Source organism: Geotrypetes seraphini, chromosome 2 (genome assembly GCF_902459505.1).
Source record: "Geotrypetes seraphini chromosome 2, aGeoSer1.1, whole genome shotgun sequence".
Classification (NCBI taxonomy): domain Eukaryota; kingdom Metazoa; phylum Chordata; class Amphibia; order Gymnophiona; family Dermophiidae; genus Geotrypetes; species Geotrypetes seraphini.
This window is the reverse complement of record NC_047085.1, coordinates 197,107,429-197,126,784: the sequence shown is the minus strand read 5'-3', so window position 1 is coordinate 197,126,784 and position 19,356 is coordinate 197,107,429. Positions and strand designations below refer to the sequence as shown.

The 19,356-nt window shown below is 43.7% G+C and overlaps 1 protein-coding gene across 8 annotated transcripts in view; it reads left to right on the top strand.

The window, feature by feature from the left end:
• PHACTR1 (phosphatase and actin regulator 1) overlaps positions 1-17,243 on the top strand; it is a 281,124-nt gene extending 263,881 nt beyond the window's left edge. For 5 of the 8 annotated variants that reach the window (XM_033934646.1, XM_033934649.1, XM_033934648.1 and 2 more), the window contains 2 exons: positions 6,316-6,392; positions 13,460-17,239. In XM_033934646.1, the coding sequence (XP_033790537.1) occupies positions 6,316-6,392; positions 13,460-13,475 (93 nt within the window). In that variant the 3' untranslated portion in view covers positions 13,476-17,239. Of the gene's footprint in view, positions 1-6,315; positions 6,393-13,459 lie in introns of all 8 variants that reach the window. The other 3 variants (XM_033934653.1, XM_033934652.1, XM_033934647.1) reach the window with 3 other exon arrangements.
• The last annotated feature ends 2,113 nt before the right edge of the window (positions 17,244-19,356 follow it).

Below are 19,356 nucleotides of genomic sequence, written 5' to 3'. Positions count from 1 at the left end.
TTTTCATTGCACACTAGTTATTTATAATATTGTTTGTTTAATTAATTTTTAAAAATTCTATCCTGCTTATCAACTAAGCAGGTAACAGTTAATATATACATAAAAATAACAGACTTTACATTATACACTTCTCCCTCGTTATTCGCGAGGGATAGGGGCAGAGCCGGACCGCGAATGGCAAAAAACCACGAATATCCGGCTCTGACCCACCCCCGCCTCCCTTCCGCCTTCCCCTGGCATCCCAGCCTTATCTGGTGGTCTAGCTGGTTTTCGGGGCAGGAGCGATCTTTCTACACTCCCGCCCCGTGCAGATAACCATTAGGAAATGGCTATGGGGAGTTCCCATAGTCTCTAGAGAGATGGCTATCTGCACGGGGCAGGCTCCTGCCCCGAAAACCAGCTAGACCACCAGGTAAGGCCAGGATGCCGGGGGGGAAGACAAAAATATGGGGTTTCTTTTTCCCTCCTCCCCCCCAAAAAAAAATTGCGATTATGTGAAATCGCGAGTAGGGAAACCGCAAATGGGGAGGGGGAAGTGTATGTCAAAGACACTCATTAAAAGATCATCATCTTGAATTCCAATCATATAGAAGTGCTATATTCTCTATTGACTTCAGAATAATCAAAAAAAGGATCTCACAAATAAGCTGCTCCTTAACAGTTTCTTAAATGACCTGAAATCTGCACATGTTCTCAATGTCCCTTTCAATGTGTCCCAGAGTCTTTGACCTGCTACAGACACAGCAGCCCTGCTAGTTTTTTAAAATAATGTACCTCTTGCACCTTTACCTCAGTTAATCTCATAGTTGATTCAGAGTGTAAATTTCGATTTGGAGTGTACCTTTGGACAAGGTACCATGGTGATGCCATAAAGCTCATGGTGTATTACAGTCAAGACCTTAAACTCAATTCCAGCCTCAATCGGTAACCAATGTAATTTCTTTAACATCGGAGTGATATGATCATACTTTAATACTTGAGGATGCTTGATATTAGGTAGACAAGGGTATCACAAGCATTTACAATGTAATATGAAGAAATTGAAGTTGATGTACACCCAGTAGCTGCAATGCAGCAGAAACAGGGGACCTTTAAGCTCTCATCAACTGACCAAGCCCTGCAGCATCCCCACCCACTGCATTGGTTACCTTGGTAGCAGGAAGACTGTGCTGGAGGAGGGGGGCAGGTCTGTGGCAGGATCCCTATGAGTTCTTATCTGCTAACACAGGGGAGGCAGCAACCCTTATACACAGAGGGCCACATAAATGTCAGTAGTACCCCTAGAGTAGTGGTCTCAAACTCTTTGCAGAGCCACATTTTGGGTTTGTAGGTACTTGAAGGGCCTCAGAAAAAAATAGTTAATGTCTTATTATAGAAATGACAATTTTGCATGAGGTAAAACTCTTTATAGTTTATAAATATTTCCTTTTGACTAAGTCTTAATAATAATATTGTCATTTATAGCTAAAGAGACATATGATCAAGAAACTGTTTTATTTTACTTTTGTGATTATGATAAACATACCGAGGGCCTCAAAATAGTACCTGGTGGGCCGCATGTGGCCCCCGGGCCATGAGTTTGAGACCACTGCCCTAGAGTGCCGAAACATTATGTGATGTTGGAATCGGAAATGCACAGAGCTCTGTGTACCTTCTGTGATCATTTTTTAAACTTATTTATTAAAATAGCTTTTTGTAAAATATGATATTTAAGATCACTAAAACTCTAGTTAATGACTTTTCTATATATGCTTCCCGTGTTGAAAGGGGCTGAATAAAATTCAGTGGTGGGCCACCGGTTGCCCACCCCTGTGCTAACAGGTTTTACCTGTTTTGATGTGTGTGTGCTTTTTCAGGGGGGGAGGGGGCTCATAGCTTTCCCCATATTCTCAGAGGGATCTGTCACCCACAAAAGGTTAAAAATCAATGCTGTGATACTTGACTGTGGTTCTGCGGGATGATAAAGGCGATGGAACTCCTCTCGTATGAGGAAAGACTAAAAAGGTTAGGGCTCTTCAGCTTGAAAAAGAGAAGGCTAAGGGGAGATATGATTGAAGTCTACAAAATCCTGAGTGGAGTAGAACGGGTGCAAGTGGACCGATTTTTCACTCCATCAAAAATTACAAACACTAGGGGACACTCGATGAAGTTACAGAGAAATACTTTTAAAACCAATAGCAGGAAATTTTTTTTTTCACTCAGAGAATAGTTAAGCTCTGGAACACATTACCAGAGGTTGTGGTAAGAGCGGATAGCGTAGCTGGTTTTAAGAAAGGTTTGGACAATTCTTGGAGGAAAAGTCCATAGTCTGATATTAAGACAAGGGGGAAGCTTCTGCTTGCCCTGGATCGGTAGCATGAAATGTTGCTACTCTTTGGGTTTGGGCCAGGTACTACTGACCTGGATTGGCCACTGAGAACGGGCTACAAGGCTATTCTTATGTTCTTATCACCTATTCTAAAGACTGGGTCTTGTTAACTGGAAGTAATATGATTTATTACTCTGAGAGCAAAATTGCTTAATTTTCCTGCTCAATCATGCTCTCCTGTCCTGCTTTGATTGTCACCCTTTCCTATAACACAAACCTGCTGAAGCTTCTCACCAGGGCACAGCATCCATTTGTGCAATAAATTGTATATGAGTCAACAACCACTTTATAGGTGATACCTTTTCATTGGACTAAACATAAAGATTAGATGGGAATGATAGTTGAATTGTTATTCAGTGGAGGCTGCTCAGAATGAGCTGACCTGATGTAGAGAGGATATTCTCAAAAGCTTGTTAAAGATTTACACTTCTCCCTCTGTATTCGCGGTGGATATGTTCCGGCTATAGGTGCGAATACGGAAAAACTGCGAATAACTTTTCAATATGTTATTCATGGTTTTGGAGAAAGTGACATTATTATTGCTATTGAAACCGCGCTAACAGAACTGATATGGGAGCTTAAATAAACTCACCACACCTGCACACCTGCTATGAACCCCCCACCCCCACCCCCACCCCCCAGCAAAAGACTCCAAACTTAACTTTTGAATGTTGGTCAGGAAAAGCTGCCTCCGAAGTGGTGAAGTACGGAGAAGAGTGGAAACGCCCGGGTGGCGCAGACTAAGGCAGAGCAAAGACCTAAAGAGCCAATCAGAAAGACAAGTGAGGGAGGTGTTCAAAAAACTGAGGGAGCCAATAGATTGTTCAAGCCGCTATTGGATGCGGGCACTTTGTCCCCTCTAAAGTCCAAAGGTAGCTGTTTAATTACAGACCACGTGCTGCTCCTAAACCAACTGTTCCGCTCCGCCCCACTCGCCTCCTTTATAGGGACGGCGTCCTATGAGTCTTGATGTCAGTGTTGCCAGTGGGGAGTGTTTCCCACCAAATTGGGCTACTTTTGAGGACCGGAGGTAGAAAATTTGTGGCGTTGGCGGATCAGGCTTTTTATGCTACTTTCCTGGAGCGTGTGCGGGTTTGTTTGTTTTTTGGGTCGTATTCAACCTGGTGTTTCGGTCATCTCTCTCCTTTAAAATTCATTCTATATTATTATCTATTTGTGACTTGGTACTTGGTGCATTGCAGGGTTCCTGCTATAAGAACCTATTAAGTTTAATGATGACGTTTTGGGGGTGGAGTCAGCGGCCGAAAAATCGTGAATAATCAAAACCGCAGATATGGAAACCGCGAATACGGAAACCACGAATACGGAGGGAGAAGTGTATTTAGTTAGTCCAACAACTCAAGGTGACCCGTCAAAAGTTTGCAGGACTTTGGCATGCCAACAATTCCGTAGCGACATTTGCACACAGGACAAATGCGTGCTGCCACATCCGCTATTCCCGTTAGCACTCTGCGGGAGGGGTGTGGGGGAGAACCCCCCACTACACTTACAAATGTTCATGCTGCCCTGGGGGGGAAACCCCCCCATACTACACTGGAAACTCCCATTCTTCTTCCCTTTTTCACTCTTCGTCAGTTTTCAGTGTAGTTGGGGTGTCACCCCACACACCCTGGGCAGCGCGAACACTTCTAAGTGTAGTGTGGGGGTTCCCCCCACACACACTCTCGGAGTGCTAATGGAAACGGCGGCATGAATTTGTCCTGTGTACAAATGTCGCCGCGGGATTGTCGGCGCGCCAAAGTCCTGCGTACTTTAGTTATGGTACCACAACTCGACTGTTGACCCTTATTTCCACATAAGCAAGTGGACTAACATGACAATCTCAATGATCTGTAATAACTCGTAAGCTTTATTTCTGGTGCAAAAGGCACATCAGTGGATTTTTCTCCTCTAGATGCAAATTGTATAGAACACATCTACCTTTTTCTTCTCTGCCTCCTTTCTCCCTGGGCTGGGCTGTAGCCCCCTGACTTTTCTTCTGCACGTGAGTTGGAAAATGTCTTTCTGTGCTGCTCCGTTATCTTGAGGCCACAAATGATTTTCATCTCTCATATCATGTTTTTGTGCTCACCAGTTCTGTTGACGGGGAAGGTCAGTTTCTAAGGCTTCTCTTTCCAGATGGATTTGCATGGCAATTTTGTCTGTATACATTGGTTGGAGTAAGCAGCCACCTATCTCTTCAAGGATGCATTCCACTAGATGTATGGCTTCTTCACAGGCAGAATCCCAGGCAGTACCACTCAAGGAGATTTGTAGGACAGCTACATGGTACACTTTCCATACTTTTATGAAGTTTTACAGAGTGGACATGGGAGCACAAAGAGACACTGCATTTGGATCCTCAGTGCTCACAGCAGCCTTATCTGCCCCACCCTTGACTCGGGATTGCTTTGATATGTTCCACTGGTCAAGACTGATATGCCTTTTGCGACCAGTTTGCGACCCCGACCTGATACACTAACCTTACCTCCCGAACTGATCCACACCTGATCCTTTCCGCACATGCAAATGAGGGGAAATTGCATGCAAAAGTAGGAAAGCAGCGACTCACTAAACAATTTCAGGAACACCGACTGGGCTGGCTGATCAAAAAAGAAGCGACTGCTGGGGACCAGTCGCTCACGTCCTTTCCAAATGTCCTGATCTCTGCTGCCCTGTCTCTCTGCCGCCCTGCCTGCCTGCCTGCGAACCCGTGTTTTTAACCCGCGGTTTTAACCCACGGGTTAAAAGCGGGGCTGCACCACGGCATTGTTCCTGAGTTTTTCTGCAAACTCCGAAAAGGGGGTTATGTAGGGTACCACACTTCGGCATTTGAAGAGATCAACAAAACGCTTTACCCAAGATTGTACAAGTCTCCCCCCCCCCCCCTAGCAGCGTGTTCTGTTTAAGCCCCACCTTCCTTATGCGGAGCATCTACAGGCAAAGAAGATGGTCTGCGCATGTGTCAGGATCACTCTGCAGCGATCCGTGTGGTTAGTGTGGGGCATGCCTCCGATCACTGTGATTTGCATGAGGATGCGTTGTGAATCGGTCGCCCAGCCACGGATCAGATCGGATCACTCACAGATCGGATCAGATCCATGAGGTTAGTGAATCTAGGCCTAGGTTCTTACCTCAATAATCTTTTTGGTAGAAAGGCACATCAGTTTTGAGAACCCACCCTGTCAATTACCGATTTTGCCTGCTAACTGTCTCAGACAGGTATGGGTTTCCTTCTCCTATCAGACATCTGAAAAAGTAAAGAGACAACTCTATTGTTAAGAGGCAAGAGAGAGTATGAGAGATCCACAGGTGTTAGTTGCTTGTTCATTCCACCTTGTTTTTCAGACTGTTTTATTGACGTTTGTTTAACAATAATTGTTGCAGAGCAGAAATGATTTGTTAGGGAGGTTCCCTGTACCCCTCCTTCTTATTTCTCCTCTTACAACTGCTTTGAGACAAACTGAGGAGCGACAGCACAGCCCACAGGGAGGAAGGAGACAGAGCTGAAAAAGGTAGATGATGTCTTCTATACAACTTGTGGTTAGAGGAAAATAATCCATTAGTCAAGACAGATGTGCCTTTCTAGTAGACAGAAGATTATCGAGGTAAGAACCTAATTTTTCCTTATGTACAGTGGTGAACTCCAAAGCAGTGGCCTACATTTCTCACCTGTCTGCCTGGAAGGGCAGTTGGAAATGATAGATCAGAGAAATCTAACAGAAAAGTGCAGGTGAATTATATACTTGTGACAAAGATTTACAATTATACAGCACTCCCTTTTGTAACCTGTTGTGTCATTTTTTTAAAAATGTATTTGTATTTCAGGTTTGTAAAGTGTTTATGAAGTGGCCTTTGTACTGTCCCCTTCTTTCAAATTGAGATATAGTTACATGAAAAGAAAAATCTACTTTTTAACTTTTTAACAGATTATGTTTTAATTCTAGGCTGCCATTCGAAAAGAGCTTAATGAGTTTAAAAGTACAGAAATGGAAGTTCATGAATTAAGTAGGCATTTAACGAGGTAGGTATTCCCTCTGTGTTCATGCACTCTGGGTCGTTAATGTTACTTAAGAAAGGAAATCACCCACCAGTTGCTTAATTATAGAGATAATAAACCAGGAAATTACTGAATAACACTCTAGGAATTGAAGATTGATAACTATCACTTGAAAGCTTTAAAACCTTCCTGTAGGTGGTGACAGAAGAGCATCACAGCATGCCAATGCACAGTTAACATTTCATGCCATATTCACAGAGAGGCCAATGCAGAAAGCCACATGGTAGAGCCATGTGCTCAAGGCGCTGATGGCTGATCGCTGATCGCACAGCTTCTGCCACAAAACTGGGGATAAAATTATTTATTTACAGCAAATTATTTATTCACAAAAAACACAATTAAAAACACAAACAAATCACTACAATCATAAAACACGATCCAGGCATCAACCAATCACATACAAAATGCAATTCTTTATAGAACCCACTCAAATTAACACCTCCCAAACAGGGCGGTCCCTCAAGAAATCTATAAAAGGAATGAGATCACCCACCAAGAAAAGCCTGAAGAAACAGATAGGGTCTTTAAACACGTCCTAAAATGCCATGGCAGGCTAAAATGGATGTAACCTGGCAAAACATTCCAACAATGGAAAAAGCACAGGAGGTAGTCTCTGGATAGCGTACTTGACACAGATCTGGAACTACCACTTTCTTATCCATGTTAAGCAATGCAGTGATGCTAATGGAATGTAAATTCAAAGTGTGCAGAACTTGCACGCTAATCAGGGAAAGTCTGGCAAATACATACTCAAAAAAGGTTCTGCAGTGAGGGCAGGTTCACTTTGCACGTGTGGAAATAAAATGAAAGTGTCAGCACACACCTGCATGTGAACCGGAATCTTCTGTTCATAAATATTAGCAACATTCTGGTTCACATGCAAATATGGGCTGATTCCTTAATTTTCTTCAGATACATGCACAGAAATGTTACTTTTTGTTCTGTCTTTTAAAGTTGCACGCCCTTAGGGTTGCAAAAAACAAAACAAAACTCCCCAAAACCTGGCATTAAATCCTCTCAACTTATGCCACCTCAGACCGGCGGCAAATTACTTGCATTGTGCACACATTAAAATCTCGTGTTTAGGGGAAAAAACAAGATGGCGTTTTGAGCGGACGCAAGTGTTTAAGCTCCCGTTCCAGTGACATACTTTTTCTTTAAAAGTTTTTCTACGCCTAAGAGAAGGTGAAGGCAGAGAAGTACCTCTCTCTGTCAGCGACTTTGACACCACGTCAGATTGCAATTACAGCTTTTACAGTCCCTACGGCATTGGGTGTATCCACAGCTGAGCCCCAGGAGCAGCTCAGCTTGAAAGGCAAGACATCACTGAGCCCGCTGGGACCTGACCCTCCCCTACCCCCGGGAGTAGCAACGGACGTTGGCCTTCGAGAGGAGGAGCAGCCGAGAGTGGAGATGACATTGTTGCCGGTAACCCCGGAGGGGGATTTCCAGTGGAGGAGGTGCACTGCAGTCGAGTGGTGGTGAGCTCAGTGTAAGTGAGACCTGGGAAGGGGCACAGGCTCCCGGGTTACCTGAGCTTAAGCCACTGGTGAAACCGGCAGTGGTTACTCTGGATTCACTTTGGGGAGCTATAGAACTTACAGTTGGTATGTACGGGCTTTATTTCTCTTGTGGCTAATGTTTCAACTAAAGTCAAACAATTTGAGATAGATATTCAAGATCATACAAAGCAAATCGGGGAAATTAAGAAGTCCATAGCGGAGATAAAAACTGTTACTAAACAACAAGCAATGGACAAAGTTTTTCTTCTCCGTAAGATTGAAAATCTGGAAATCAAAATAGGAGTTTAAACTTAAGGAGGTTGAATTTCCCTATGCCTAAATTTAAAGCTCCCAGAGAGATTTTCAAAGATTTTCTAATTTCTATATTGAAAATTCCAGAAGTGAATTTACCACCTCTACAAAAGATCTGTTACCTGAAAAGGACTATAAAAGAAGTAAATACAACGTCAGAACAAGAATTATCAGCAGTCATGGAGTCATCAGATATTGAACTGTCAAGTCGAGCAACATTAATAGTTTCATAAGAACATAAGAATCGCCGCTGCTGGGTCAGACCAGTGGTCCATCGTGCCCAGTAGTCCGTTCTCGCGGTGGCCCCTAGGTCAAGGACCTGAGCCCTAATTGAGTCTAGAAAATTTGGAGTCATGTTCAAATACTGATATCTCTTAATATTCCTTTGTCATATGCTGGAGCTATCTTTAATATTTTTGATGACTCAATTGTTATTAAAAAAAAGTCATAGGAAATTGGTAGCTATTTTAACAGCAGTGCCTGGTATTCTATCAGGATAAACATTTGATTTGATTTTGAGGCTTTATTATAATTTGAAGCAAGTTTGTTACGTAGCAGAAAGAATACAGTATATATTTATCCTGATGTTTCTAAATGGACTCAATCAAGAAGAAAATAATTTCTAACATATCGTGATAAAGTGACTTCTTTGGGTGCATCTTTTCAATTAAGATTTCCCTGTAAATGCTTTACATTATAATAAGTATATATTTTATGACCCACACCAGTTGCGTTTTTTCTTAGAAGGAAAAGAAATTTTGTTTGCACCCCAGTGAATGCCGGAATAGTTCAAGTCTATTGTTAAAGCCTGAAAGAGTTTCTTTCTTGTTTTTCTCCTCACTCCCTTATTTGAGGACTATATATAAGTTGTATTTGTTTCCCGAGGCTGGATTTCGGCCTGATTTATTTTTATTCTAACCCAATAGGTAATTGGATGTATTAGTTTCCTTATATCTCCTGTTAAGCACAATTCTGTACTTAAATGAAAATTAAATAAATAATTTAAAATTTAAAAAAAATTATTTAAATAAAAAAATTCTGGTGTTTACTTCTGAGCATTGCAGCGGATCACCTAATGGACCCATTACTCTTCATTCTAGTATATGTGTGCTTATATGTACTCAATCAGTTAACTTCTGTGCCGAACACCTTTGCGTATTGTGCATCCAGAAATGTTCATGTATGCCTCAAGTAATTCTGCACATCTGCTCACAGTAGCTTTCTGCATTGGCCCCAGAATGGGACAAATGTATTGAACCACTGTCATTGTGAATGTCCCAGGAGTTAGGAACCAAAATCTGTCTTATTTAAAGAAACGCCCAAATCCCATCGAAATACAATTGTCATATTAGAGGCCGACCAGAACCATGTTTCTTGCTTTTGGCAGAAACTGAACCTGCAGCCAAAATTCACTGCTCAGTTTTGACCAAAACCAGCCCCACTCTATCCCCCTGAACAGCACCACACCCTCCCCCTGCAACTAGGGTTACCAGAAGTCCGGATTTCCCCGGACATGTCCTCCTTTTCAGGATATGTCTGGGAGTCCGGACGGCTTTTCAAAACCCAGCACTTTGTCTGGGTTTTGAAAAGCTGTCCTTCGTGCAGGAGGACATCTGCACATGCGCGGATGTCCTGCCTGATGAGAGCAGGCAGGGCTGGGGCGGGATTGGAGGCAGGGGCTGAGGTGGGATCGGGGGCATGATGGGGCAGAATTGGGGCGTGACAGGGTGGGGATGGGTGGGACTGGGCGGGTATGGAGACGGGTCTAGGGGGGCCCATATTTTCCAGACAGAAAATCTGGTAACCCTACCTGGAACCAGACAGCCTCCCATCTCTCACTCCCCCCATCAGGCCCACCATAAATCCTAGAGGGCTAGTGGCCTAACTGGAGCAGGAGCAATTCCCAGTCACTCCTGTCTCTGCCGTATCCACTGTAATAATACCTGTCTTGCAAGATTGCCACTGCACTGAAGGTCTCAGCAGCCATTTTGATGGTAGAGATGGCAAGACCAGGAGCAACGGGAATGGGACGATTCAGCACGGTCGTTTCAATGTGGTCAGTTCAGCACGGCCCTTTCAGCACAGGAAAGTTCATTGTAGCCGTTTCATCATGGCCCTTTCAGTGTGAGCTGTTTCATCTCTTAATATTAAGACTGCCCTCTCAAAATCAACCTTTTACCCCCAAAGTCCTCTCTGGACAATTTTCTGTTCCAATATAAAGGGAAACCTTATAATGCGCCTGATTGATTTGTGATGATGCCCCCCTTTCAAACCTTGAAGTCACCAGATGATGCGGAGGCAGGAGAAAACCACGGGTGGGTGAAGGGAAGGAAAGAAGCACCAGTGGGGAAAAGGGGGCTATTCTCCCTCTCTCTTTCAAACCTCGTACCTGCCACAAAGTAAGCGCTCGCCATTACAGCTGCAGTTAAATGGCCATGCTGAACTGGGCTGAAATAGCCATGCTGAACTGTCTGTGCTGAAATGGCCATGCTCAATCATCCTAGACCCCAAGCAACTGGGGATTGCTCCTGCCCCAGTTAGGCAAATAGAGCACTAGAACTTCTTAGATAGGACTGGGAAGAGTCTAGGAGTGGTGGGAAGACAGCAATTTGACCAAAAACCAAAACTAGGCCAAACCTGAATTTCAGGTTGGTTTTAGCGCTGATGCCAAAATCAAAACTGAAATTTGATTGGCCTCTATATCATATGTATTTTTGCACTAATGATCTGTTGTTTTCAAGCAGACTTTCATTTCATTGCAAGATCAGAAATTTAGTTTGAGATGGTTCTGGACTCCAGACTTTACATGCAAACACAAATTGTTAGGCTGATTCAGGCTGCCTTTTACCCATTGAAGGGTTTGAGTAAAATAAAAGCTCAAGTTGTTAAGCGCTGACTTTCAGATTGTAGTTCAAAGTTTGGTGTTGACAAAATTGGATTACTGCAATAGTTTGTGTCTGGGCCTGCCACAAGTGAAATGTAAGATTCTTCAGACTGCAAAATGTGCAATTAGTAGAAATCTATCATTTCTGTAGCGCTGCTAGACATATGCAGTGCTTTACATTAAAACATTCAAGTGACAGTCCCTGCTCAGTAGAACTTACAATCTAATTAAAAAGACAATTTGAGATAGATATTCAAGATCATACAAAGTAGGAGGTTAGGGAGTTTCTCGGGTGCTTTACAAGTGAGTGGGGGCCTTTGCTGGTGGGGATGCTCAAGCCCTACCAGCCAGAGATTCTCTGCCCGAACCCCTGCCCGTGCTGCAGCAGCAATGAGAAAGCCGGCAGAGTGCTCCAGCCTCCGACATTGGCACTTTTTTGCATGTTCAGTTCAAATGCATGAACTGAGCATGCATGGCGGTGCTGGCACCAGTGGCTAGAGAACCCTGTCAACTTCCGGCTGCTCAGGCAGGGGCTTGAGCTGTGTTTCTCTTAGGCTGGTGGGGCTTGAGCGTCTCCTCCAGCCATGAATCCGGAGCCAGAATTTTGAAGGTTGCCCTGAGCCCAAAGTGGGGAGGACACCAGGCCCCTGTGGATACACCCTGACAAAAGTGTTAGCAGGGATGGCACTTTTTATATTTCTCAGGTGTTACAGCTTTAAGTTCATCGTCATGCATTGAGGTCTGAGAGAAAGAATCAAGCAATTGGTGGTGGTTTCTCTTTTTAATTTGCTCTACGCTGCCTCTGGGGACACAGCTCTCTCACTACGTTAGACAGATTGTGAGCCCACCGGGACAGAGAGGGAAAATGCTTGAGTACCTGATTGTAAAAAAAAACGCTTAGATAACCTTGATAGGCGGTATATAAAATCCTAATCAACTTGAAACTTGAAACTGGGCCTCTTTTATAGAACAGATTGCTCGAGTTCCTAAGTCTTAATTCCAGTTTGCTTTGCTTTAGGAAACCATTGAAAGTACAATTTTTTTGTGCAAATGTAAGAATAGAAAATAACATAGCATAGTGTGTCTATTTGATTTGTTTTTATTATGAACATTTTATTGTATCCCATCTAGTTAATAGGATAGGGTAGAAATTTATTTTATTTATTTATTTTAAAATATATATATACCATCTACAACTAGGTTTACAGAGTATGAACATAAAAACTTAGGAATAAACATCACAAAGCAAAATCTTAAAAACAACTACTCTTAAAATAACCCACTGTGCCACAAAAAACCTTGGACATCTCACAAAAATGCTGTAACAAACATTTATGTTTACAATAATTTTTTATATCTTAACTGGTTAGACACAGCCGTAACTGTCCCACCAATGCATTCCATAGCTTAATACCTGCCATACAAAAAGCAGCGGCTCTGGTTTCAACATTTCTACCTTGCATTATTGGTTCCAGCAACTTTTGATTTTCAGATCTCAAAACTCTATTAGGCTGCTAAGCTACCACCACACTAGTAAAGTGCCATGGTGCTTGGTGGTAGACAGTTCGGAGAGTTACAGAAATTACTTTATGTTGGACTCAAAATGCAGGTATTAAGCAATGCAATATCTTCAGAATAGGTGTAAAATAAAAGCCACATCTGGAAGCCTTTGCGCATGTCCGGCTGTCACCGTGATAATGTCATAACGCACGCATGCATGTGACATCATTACATCAATGCTCATGCATGCGCAAAGGCTTACAAATGTGGCCTTCGAGCTCAGGGAGGTTATAGGGGGCATGGCTGGGGAGGAATGGGACGGAGGCGAAGGTGGAACGGGGTAGGACTGGGGCTGAATGGGGGCGCCAGGCATCCTCTTTTTTTTTTCAAAGAGGAAATCTGGCAACCCTACCTATAAATAATGGATGTAAGTTGTATTGTATTAGCGGTGGCACATTATTCACTAGACTCTTTTAGCCTTTCCTCCAGTGGGACTAGACCAGGGGTGGACAACTCCGGTCCTCAAGGGCCAGAATCCAGTCAGGTTTTCCCCAATGAAAATATATGAGATCTATTTGCATGCACTGCTTTCAATGCATATTCATTGGGGAAATCCTGAAAACCCGACTGAATTCTGGCCCTCGAGGACCGGAGTTGCCCATCCCTGAACTAGACAGATGCATTCTTAATGACACAATAATTCTCATCTGTCTGAGAAACAAAAGCATATTGTCAGACTTGACAAAAGCTTAATATGCAGACTTGAACGAAATGGGATAATGCAAACCTAATTTTCTTCAGTGTATTAATTTTCATGCCTCCTTTATTTTCAGGTTTCATAGACCCTAGCAGTTCAACCCTGCCCGAGTAAATGGCGTCTTCAAAACATAAGAGGAACTGCAAGTGCTGGGACAGCTCAGTTCTCTGTTATTCAAAATGTAAATCGTCTGAACTGCCTTTTTTAAGGGAAAAAAAAAGTGATAATTATTATACGTGCAGTGGGAGCCATCGCCTGATTTACTGGTCTTCAAATACAGAAGGGTATCTCTGGTGGGAAATGCATCGCAGACCAACTACCTTGTTTAACACTTTGAGGCTTGTGAACCCGTCACAATTTCCAACAGTTCTTCTACAGTTCAGTTTCGATTCATCGACTCGCTCACTGGCAACTGTCCCCAGGGAGCCATAAGAAACCCAAGAAGGATTTGTCTTGGAAGATATTAACGCAAGTTCAGGCTGTGACAGAGACACCTTTGCTGTACCTCACCCATGGTACTGTATTCATTTCAACAGTACTTTTCTGAGTAATGACAGAGGCCCAGGTGGGCCACTTGACTCTTCCCTTGCTCCCACTTCCAGATTAGGAGGTAAATCACCTTCCCTGGAGGAGTTTTAGTTGGATTGCCCAGCATTGCCTTTTGCCTACAATGGAAAGCATTTGGCTTCTGATGTGGGATATAGAGGTCTTTCGGCAGAAAACACTTCACTCTGATGGTTTCATACTCACACAGTGATAGCATTTTTTGATAACAGTTTGTTTCATCACAAATGTCAGTTGTGTTTCAAGCATCTGTAAGTCTTCTAGACTTCAATCATTCTTCAGTCAGACCCCAGGGACATTTTCTGTTGGAGCAGTTTTGACTTCAAGTTATTTTAATAGATTTTTGCCCTCTTAGACATGAACGAAGAACCAAAGAACTATATGTGGCTCATTATAAATAATTATAAAAAAGAATATAAAAGTTAAAAAAAATGTCATACAAAAAGCATTTTTAAAATGAAAAGCATTCTCAATAACTACAGAGATAGACAACTCTAGATCTCTGGTGCTGTGAGCCAGTAGGAATTTCAGTATATCCATACTAAGATTGTCATTTGAGAATCCCACATGTCCAAAAATCACTTATGTGCATTTGGCAAAAAGGGATATTTTGGATGGGACTAGGGCCGACCCAAAAAAATACATGTTAATTTCTTATTTCAGAAGGGGATATGCGTGGATATCCGCTAACATCAACATCAGGAATTACACCTGCTTCAAGGAACATCTAGGTGAGAGAAAGCTGCTCCACTGGAGGGGGGGATTAGGGCTAATTACTCACTGAATTTTGTCACCTCCCCTTCCCCCCACAAGTGATACTAGTAAAGGATGTTGGACTCTGTGACAGTGTCTGCAAAAATACATGTGTGTGTTGCTAAAATGACGTACAAGTGTATTTTCTCAGTGCTGCACACACATGCTGGCTAGGGTAGGTTTAAGGTGGAGGTGAAAAGGAAGGTGGATGGCCATATTTTCACTAGGTAGATATTTGTGAAGTGTTTAAACGTGTTCCAGGAGGGCGATGTTTTGGCCAGTCCTGGTAATGAATTTCTAACCAAAATAAGTGAGATACTGTATATACTCAAATATAAACCTGTCCAAATATAAACTGGGGTAATCTTTTCCCCCCCCCCGCAAAAAAAAGAGGAGAAAAGGTTGGCTGTAATATAAACTGAGGGTTTATATCCAAATACAGTAATGCTTTCTCTTCTTTCACACCCTCCCCCACCCGGCACCAATAATCTTACCTTCCCTGAGGTATCCTGGCCTATCCCAGCCCTGGTCTCTCCCTGCCAGCCCCAACCTCAGCCTCAGCCATTGCAGGCCTCCCCCAGGCCTACCTTAAGCCCTTGTGATTCAGTGGTAAGCCATGAAAGGAGCAATCCCTCCCATGTCCTGTCTCGGCCGGCTCTACACCATCTGCCCCCCTCCCGGACCCATCCAAGGCATACCTACCCCATGCAGTCTCGCTACTGAAAATGGCTGCCACATTCACACAGGAACCTCATGAGACTGCCACAAGTTTGGCAGAAGTGGTTGCACAGGCTCAGTGAGTGGAGGAGTTAAAAAAAAAAATGCAGTATATGGGGTTAGCCCTGTGGCTGAAGTGGCAAGTGGTATGCACTACCATGCAGAAAGCTCCCCAGCAAATTCCTTGAGATGAGATATATTCACTGGGGTGTGGAAAAGCAGATCTGTAGCCCCTGAGAATCATGGTCATTGACACCTGATGACAGTATTCAGAACTCACTCGTGCACAGTTGTGCAGAGAGCCTTGTACATGGGGAAAATATATAATGGGAGGAGGAGGTGGTCCCACGTAGTTATGAATGAAAGCTCATTGTACCAGATCCCAACCCTCATTTCAACTGAGCTGAAAGTACAAAGGAACAGATCAGTCATCAAAAGACAAAACATGAGTAATTCATTGAAAAATTATAGCAAAACAAAAACCAATCCGTTCGACATCCACATGATTATAGTAGAAGAAAATAGACCTATGGGCTGAGTATATCTTCCATTTGTCACTTAGGCTTATGAAGACTATTTTTTTAATCTATTTATTAAATGTGATTTATGAGCAAATCTCTAAGCAGTTTACACTTTTTCTTTTTATGCTAACAAAATGCAATGTTACAAGATAAATCAATAGAAACATTAAAAAGGTACATTAAAAACAAAAAATAAAGTAAAAAGAAGCAGAACAGAAACAACCTCTAACAAAACCTAGCAAACATTCAGATTTTAAACTTCAAATGAAATAAGTTGCATTCACGACATAATTCCAATAGTAGTTTATGACAAAACACAGGTGCCTCAAAGCTGAAAGCTGCCAAATATACAGGTTGGGCCAAAAATAGGTATGCAGTATTTATTCATTGTTTCTTTTTTGCAGGTGTCACGAATAACATTCATATGAAGTTTTTGTATCAGTTACATTGTTTTTACTTTATTATCATTCAGTACTGTATTATATCTATTCAATACCTGTAAAATAAAAAGAAATAATGAATAAATACTGTATACCTACTTTTGGCCCACTCTTTTCAGTGAATCCAATTGGCAAAACAAGATGGTGCCAGCTAAAGATGAAACTTGAAAAGAGTGTGTTAAAATCTTAAATATAATGCTCAACTCTAGCAGCAGTAACTTACAGTAAATGGGGGCATCCAATGAGTACCTGAAGTTGCATACAACCGCCTGCTACCATAGACACCCTGGCCTGGATGCACTAAAAATGCTCGTTAAGACCATGTGGGTCGCTGAGGGCTGATTTTTTTTGTCTGACTTTAAAACAGTGATCAATGTTCCAACAAGTTTGCATGCAAATGAGTTTTGCGGAGGTTCACCGTAATCCCTTCCAATTGGTTGTTGAGAAAGCGACTCTCAAACGTGCCGAGCTGGCAGGGGAAGCCCGAACAGCTGAGTGGCAGGGGAAGCTCTGAAGTAACCTCCTACCTCAGCTATTCGGGGCAGGAAGACTTTTTTTTTTAAAATGGCATAGATGTGCGTGTGTTACACATATACAATACCTATCCCCATCATTAAAATAAGTTGTGCTGCCCCCCCCCCCAACATTGGCCCTAGAAAAAAGAGAGGCAGGAGGGATGCCCACTCCTTCCTACCTCGGCCACCCAGACCACCTCTTCACCCCTGACTGTCCAAAACCTGGACTCTAAGGCAACCTTTTCTGACCCCTCACAAGTTCCCAAGCTCAAGCATACACCCCCAAACCCTCCTCATACCTTGTTGTAGAAATCTGTCAAGAGGGATGTCCAGTCCCTCCTGTCTACAGGCCTGCCTCTTCAAAATGATGGGCATTCCCCTTCTGGGTGCATCTTGGGATGCACTGGGAGGGGCCTAAAGCCCTGATTGGCTTGGGCAGCTAAGGCATCTCCTCCTGGGTGGGTCCATAGGTGCCTGAGCTAATCAGGGCCTTGGGAAAGCCCACCATTTTGGAGAGGCAGGCCTGCAGGAGGGACTGGGCATCCCTCTTGCGGGATTTCTATGACAAGGTACAAGGGAGTTTGAGGGGGTGTGCTTAAGCTGAAGGGGTTCTGACCTTATTCCCCCAGACCACCAGGGCCTGCCTTCTCATGGAGACTTGGTGGGGTGGTGGGAGGTGTCAGAAGGAGAGCCCTTGGTGTCAGAGGATTGTGGGGGTGTCCAGGTTTTAGACAGGGGTGTGGGGGTGGTTTGGGTGGCAAAGACAGGAGGGAGTGGGCATCTTTCCTGATGGTTTTTTTAAGTTATTGGGAGGGAGGGCAGGGTGTGTGTGGAAGGGGGTCCAGGTGGCTGAAGCAGAAGCAAGTGGGCATCCCTCCTTCTGCCTCTCTTTGTTCAGGGACTGACATTCTTGATGGCAGACCTGTCGGTAATTCTGTGTTGTTTTTAATGATTGCTTTTTTTCATGCATGCCTAAGTGACGTTAGGCCGGGCATTGATCGGGGTGCTCATTTAAATATTAATGACCTCGTTGTAATACTAATGAGGTCGTTTGCATGGCAGAGTCAGAGGTTGCAACAAACCCACATAAAAGCCCTTGGTGAGCCATTGTCGGTAACTTACGACCACCGCTCAACCAGTTCAGCTGATTTAGAAACGATCGTTAGACGCAGTTTAGTGCATCCAGGTCCCTGACTGAGTAACACATTTGTCTTTTCATGCGCAAAGGACTAGAGAAAAGACTTTTCCGGGACTATCCCTTAGCACCATCCTGTGACCAACAGAGGTCATTAGAATAATGGCAGCTTTGCTCTTTCCTTTTCCAGGATCAAGTATGATAGCTTCACAGTATGTCTGAGTAGGGTTACCAGACGTCCAGATTTACCCAGATATGTCCTCTTTTTAGAGGACTGTCCGGATGTCTGGACAGCTTTCTCCCTTGTCTGGGGTATTCTTCCCTGTCCCCCACCTACCACCAGCTCTGCTGAAATTTAATCTTCAGGCCAGCCGACAGCAATAGTAAGGTGAGCCTGCTGCCATTGGCCTACCTGGAAGCCCTCTGGGGCAACTTCGTGTTGCTGCATAGGTGGGATATTCCAGAGAGGTGACTTCCGGGGCAGGCTGACAGCAACAGGCTTACCTCAATGCTGCTGCCAGTCAACTCAAAGATTAAATTTCGTTGAGGAGGTAGGTGGAGGAGGAGAGAGAGAGAGAGAAGCACCATCGCACATGGAGAGAAGGGAGGTTGGAGGGAGGAAGAGAGAAAAGAACCCATAGGAAAGGGGGTTGTGGAGAGTGAGAAAGACAAAAAAGCATCCATAGGGGATTGGAGAGAGAGAAGACCTCTTGGGGAGGAGGTTGTGGAGAGAGAAAGAGAAAAATAAAGCACCCACAGAGGGATAGGAAGGAGGGAAAGAGAAGCGCCCACATGGTGAATGGAGGGAGAGAGAAAGAAGCACCTACTTGGGTGTTGGAGGAAGGGAGAGAGAAGCACCCAAGGGGTTTTGGAGGTAGGGAACGAGCAAAGCACCAAAAGGGTACAGAAGGGAAGGGGGACTAAGGAAATAGGTGAAAGGGGAGGTGGGGCAGGGGCAAGACTGGTGGGGAGATGGGTGAGACTGTTGGGAGGCAGGGCTGGGGTGGTGCAAGATCGGGGTCTGGGTGGGGTCATGTGTCCTCCTTTTGAACTTCACAAACATAATAAACCTATGCCTGACTATCAGCCCCAGAAACCAGGAAATTTACACTCAAACACCTTGCACAGCCACATACACTGTTGTGGTCAGAGCAACAGGGTTATCCTTTCCTACCTTAAAATAGAGAAGGGCCAGTTCAGGATGGAGGATCATGATATTCACTTATAATCTGGCAGAGGAATGGCCTAGTGGGTAAAGCAGCATCCGAGGACCAAGGAAACTAGGATTCAAATTCCACTTCTCCCACTGCCCTCCATGATACGGTTAC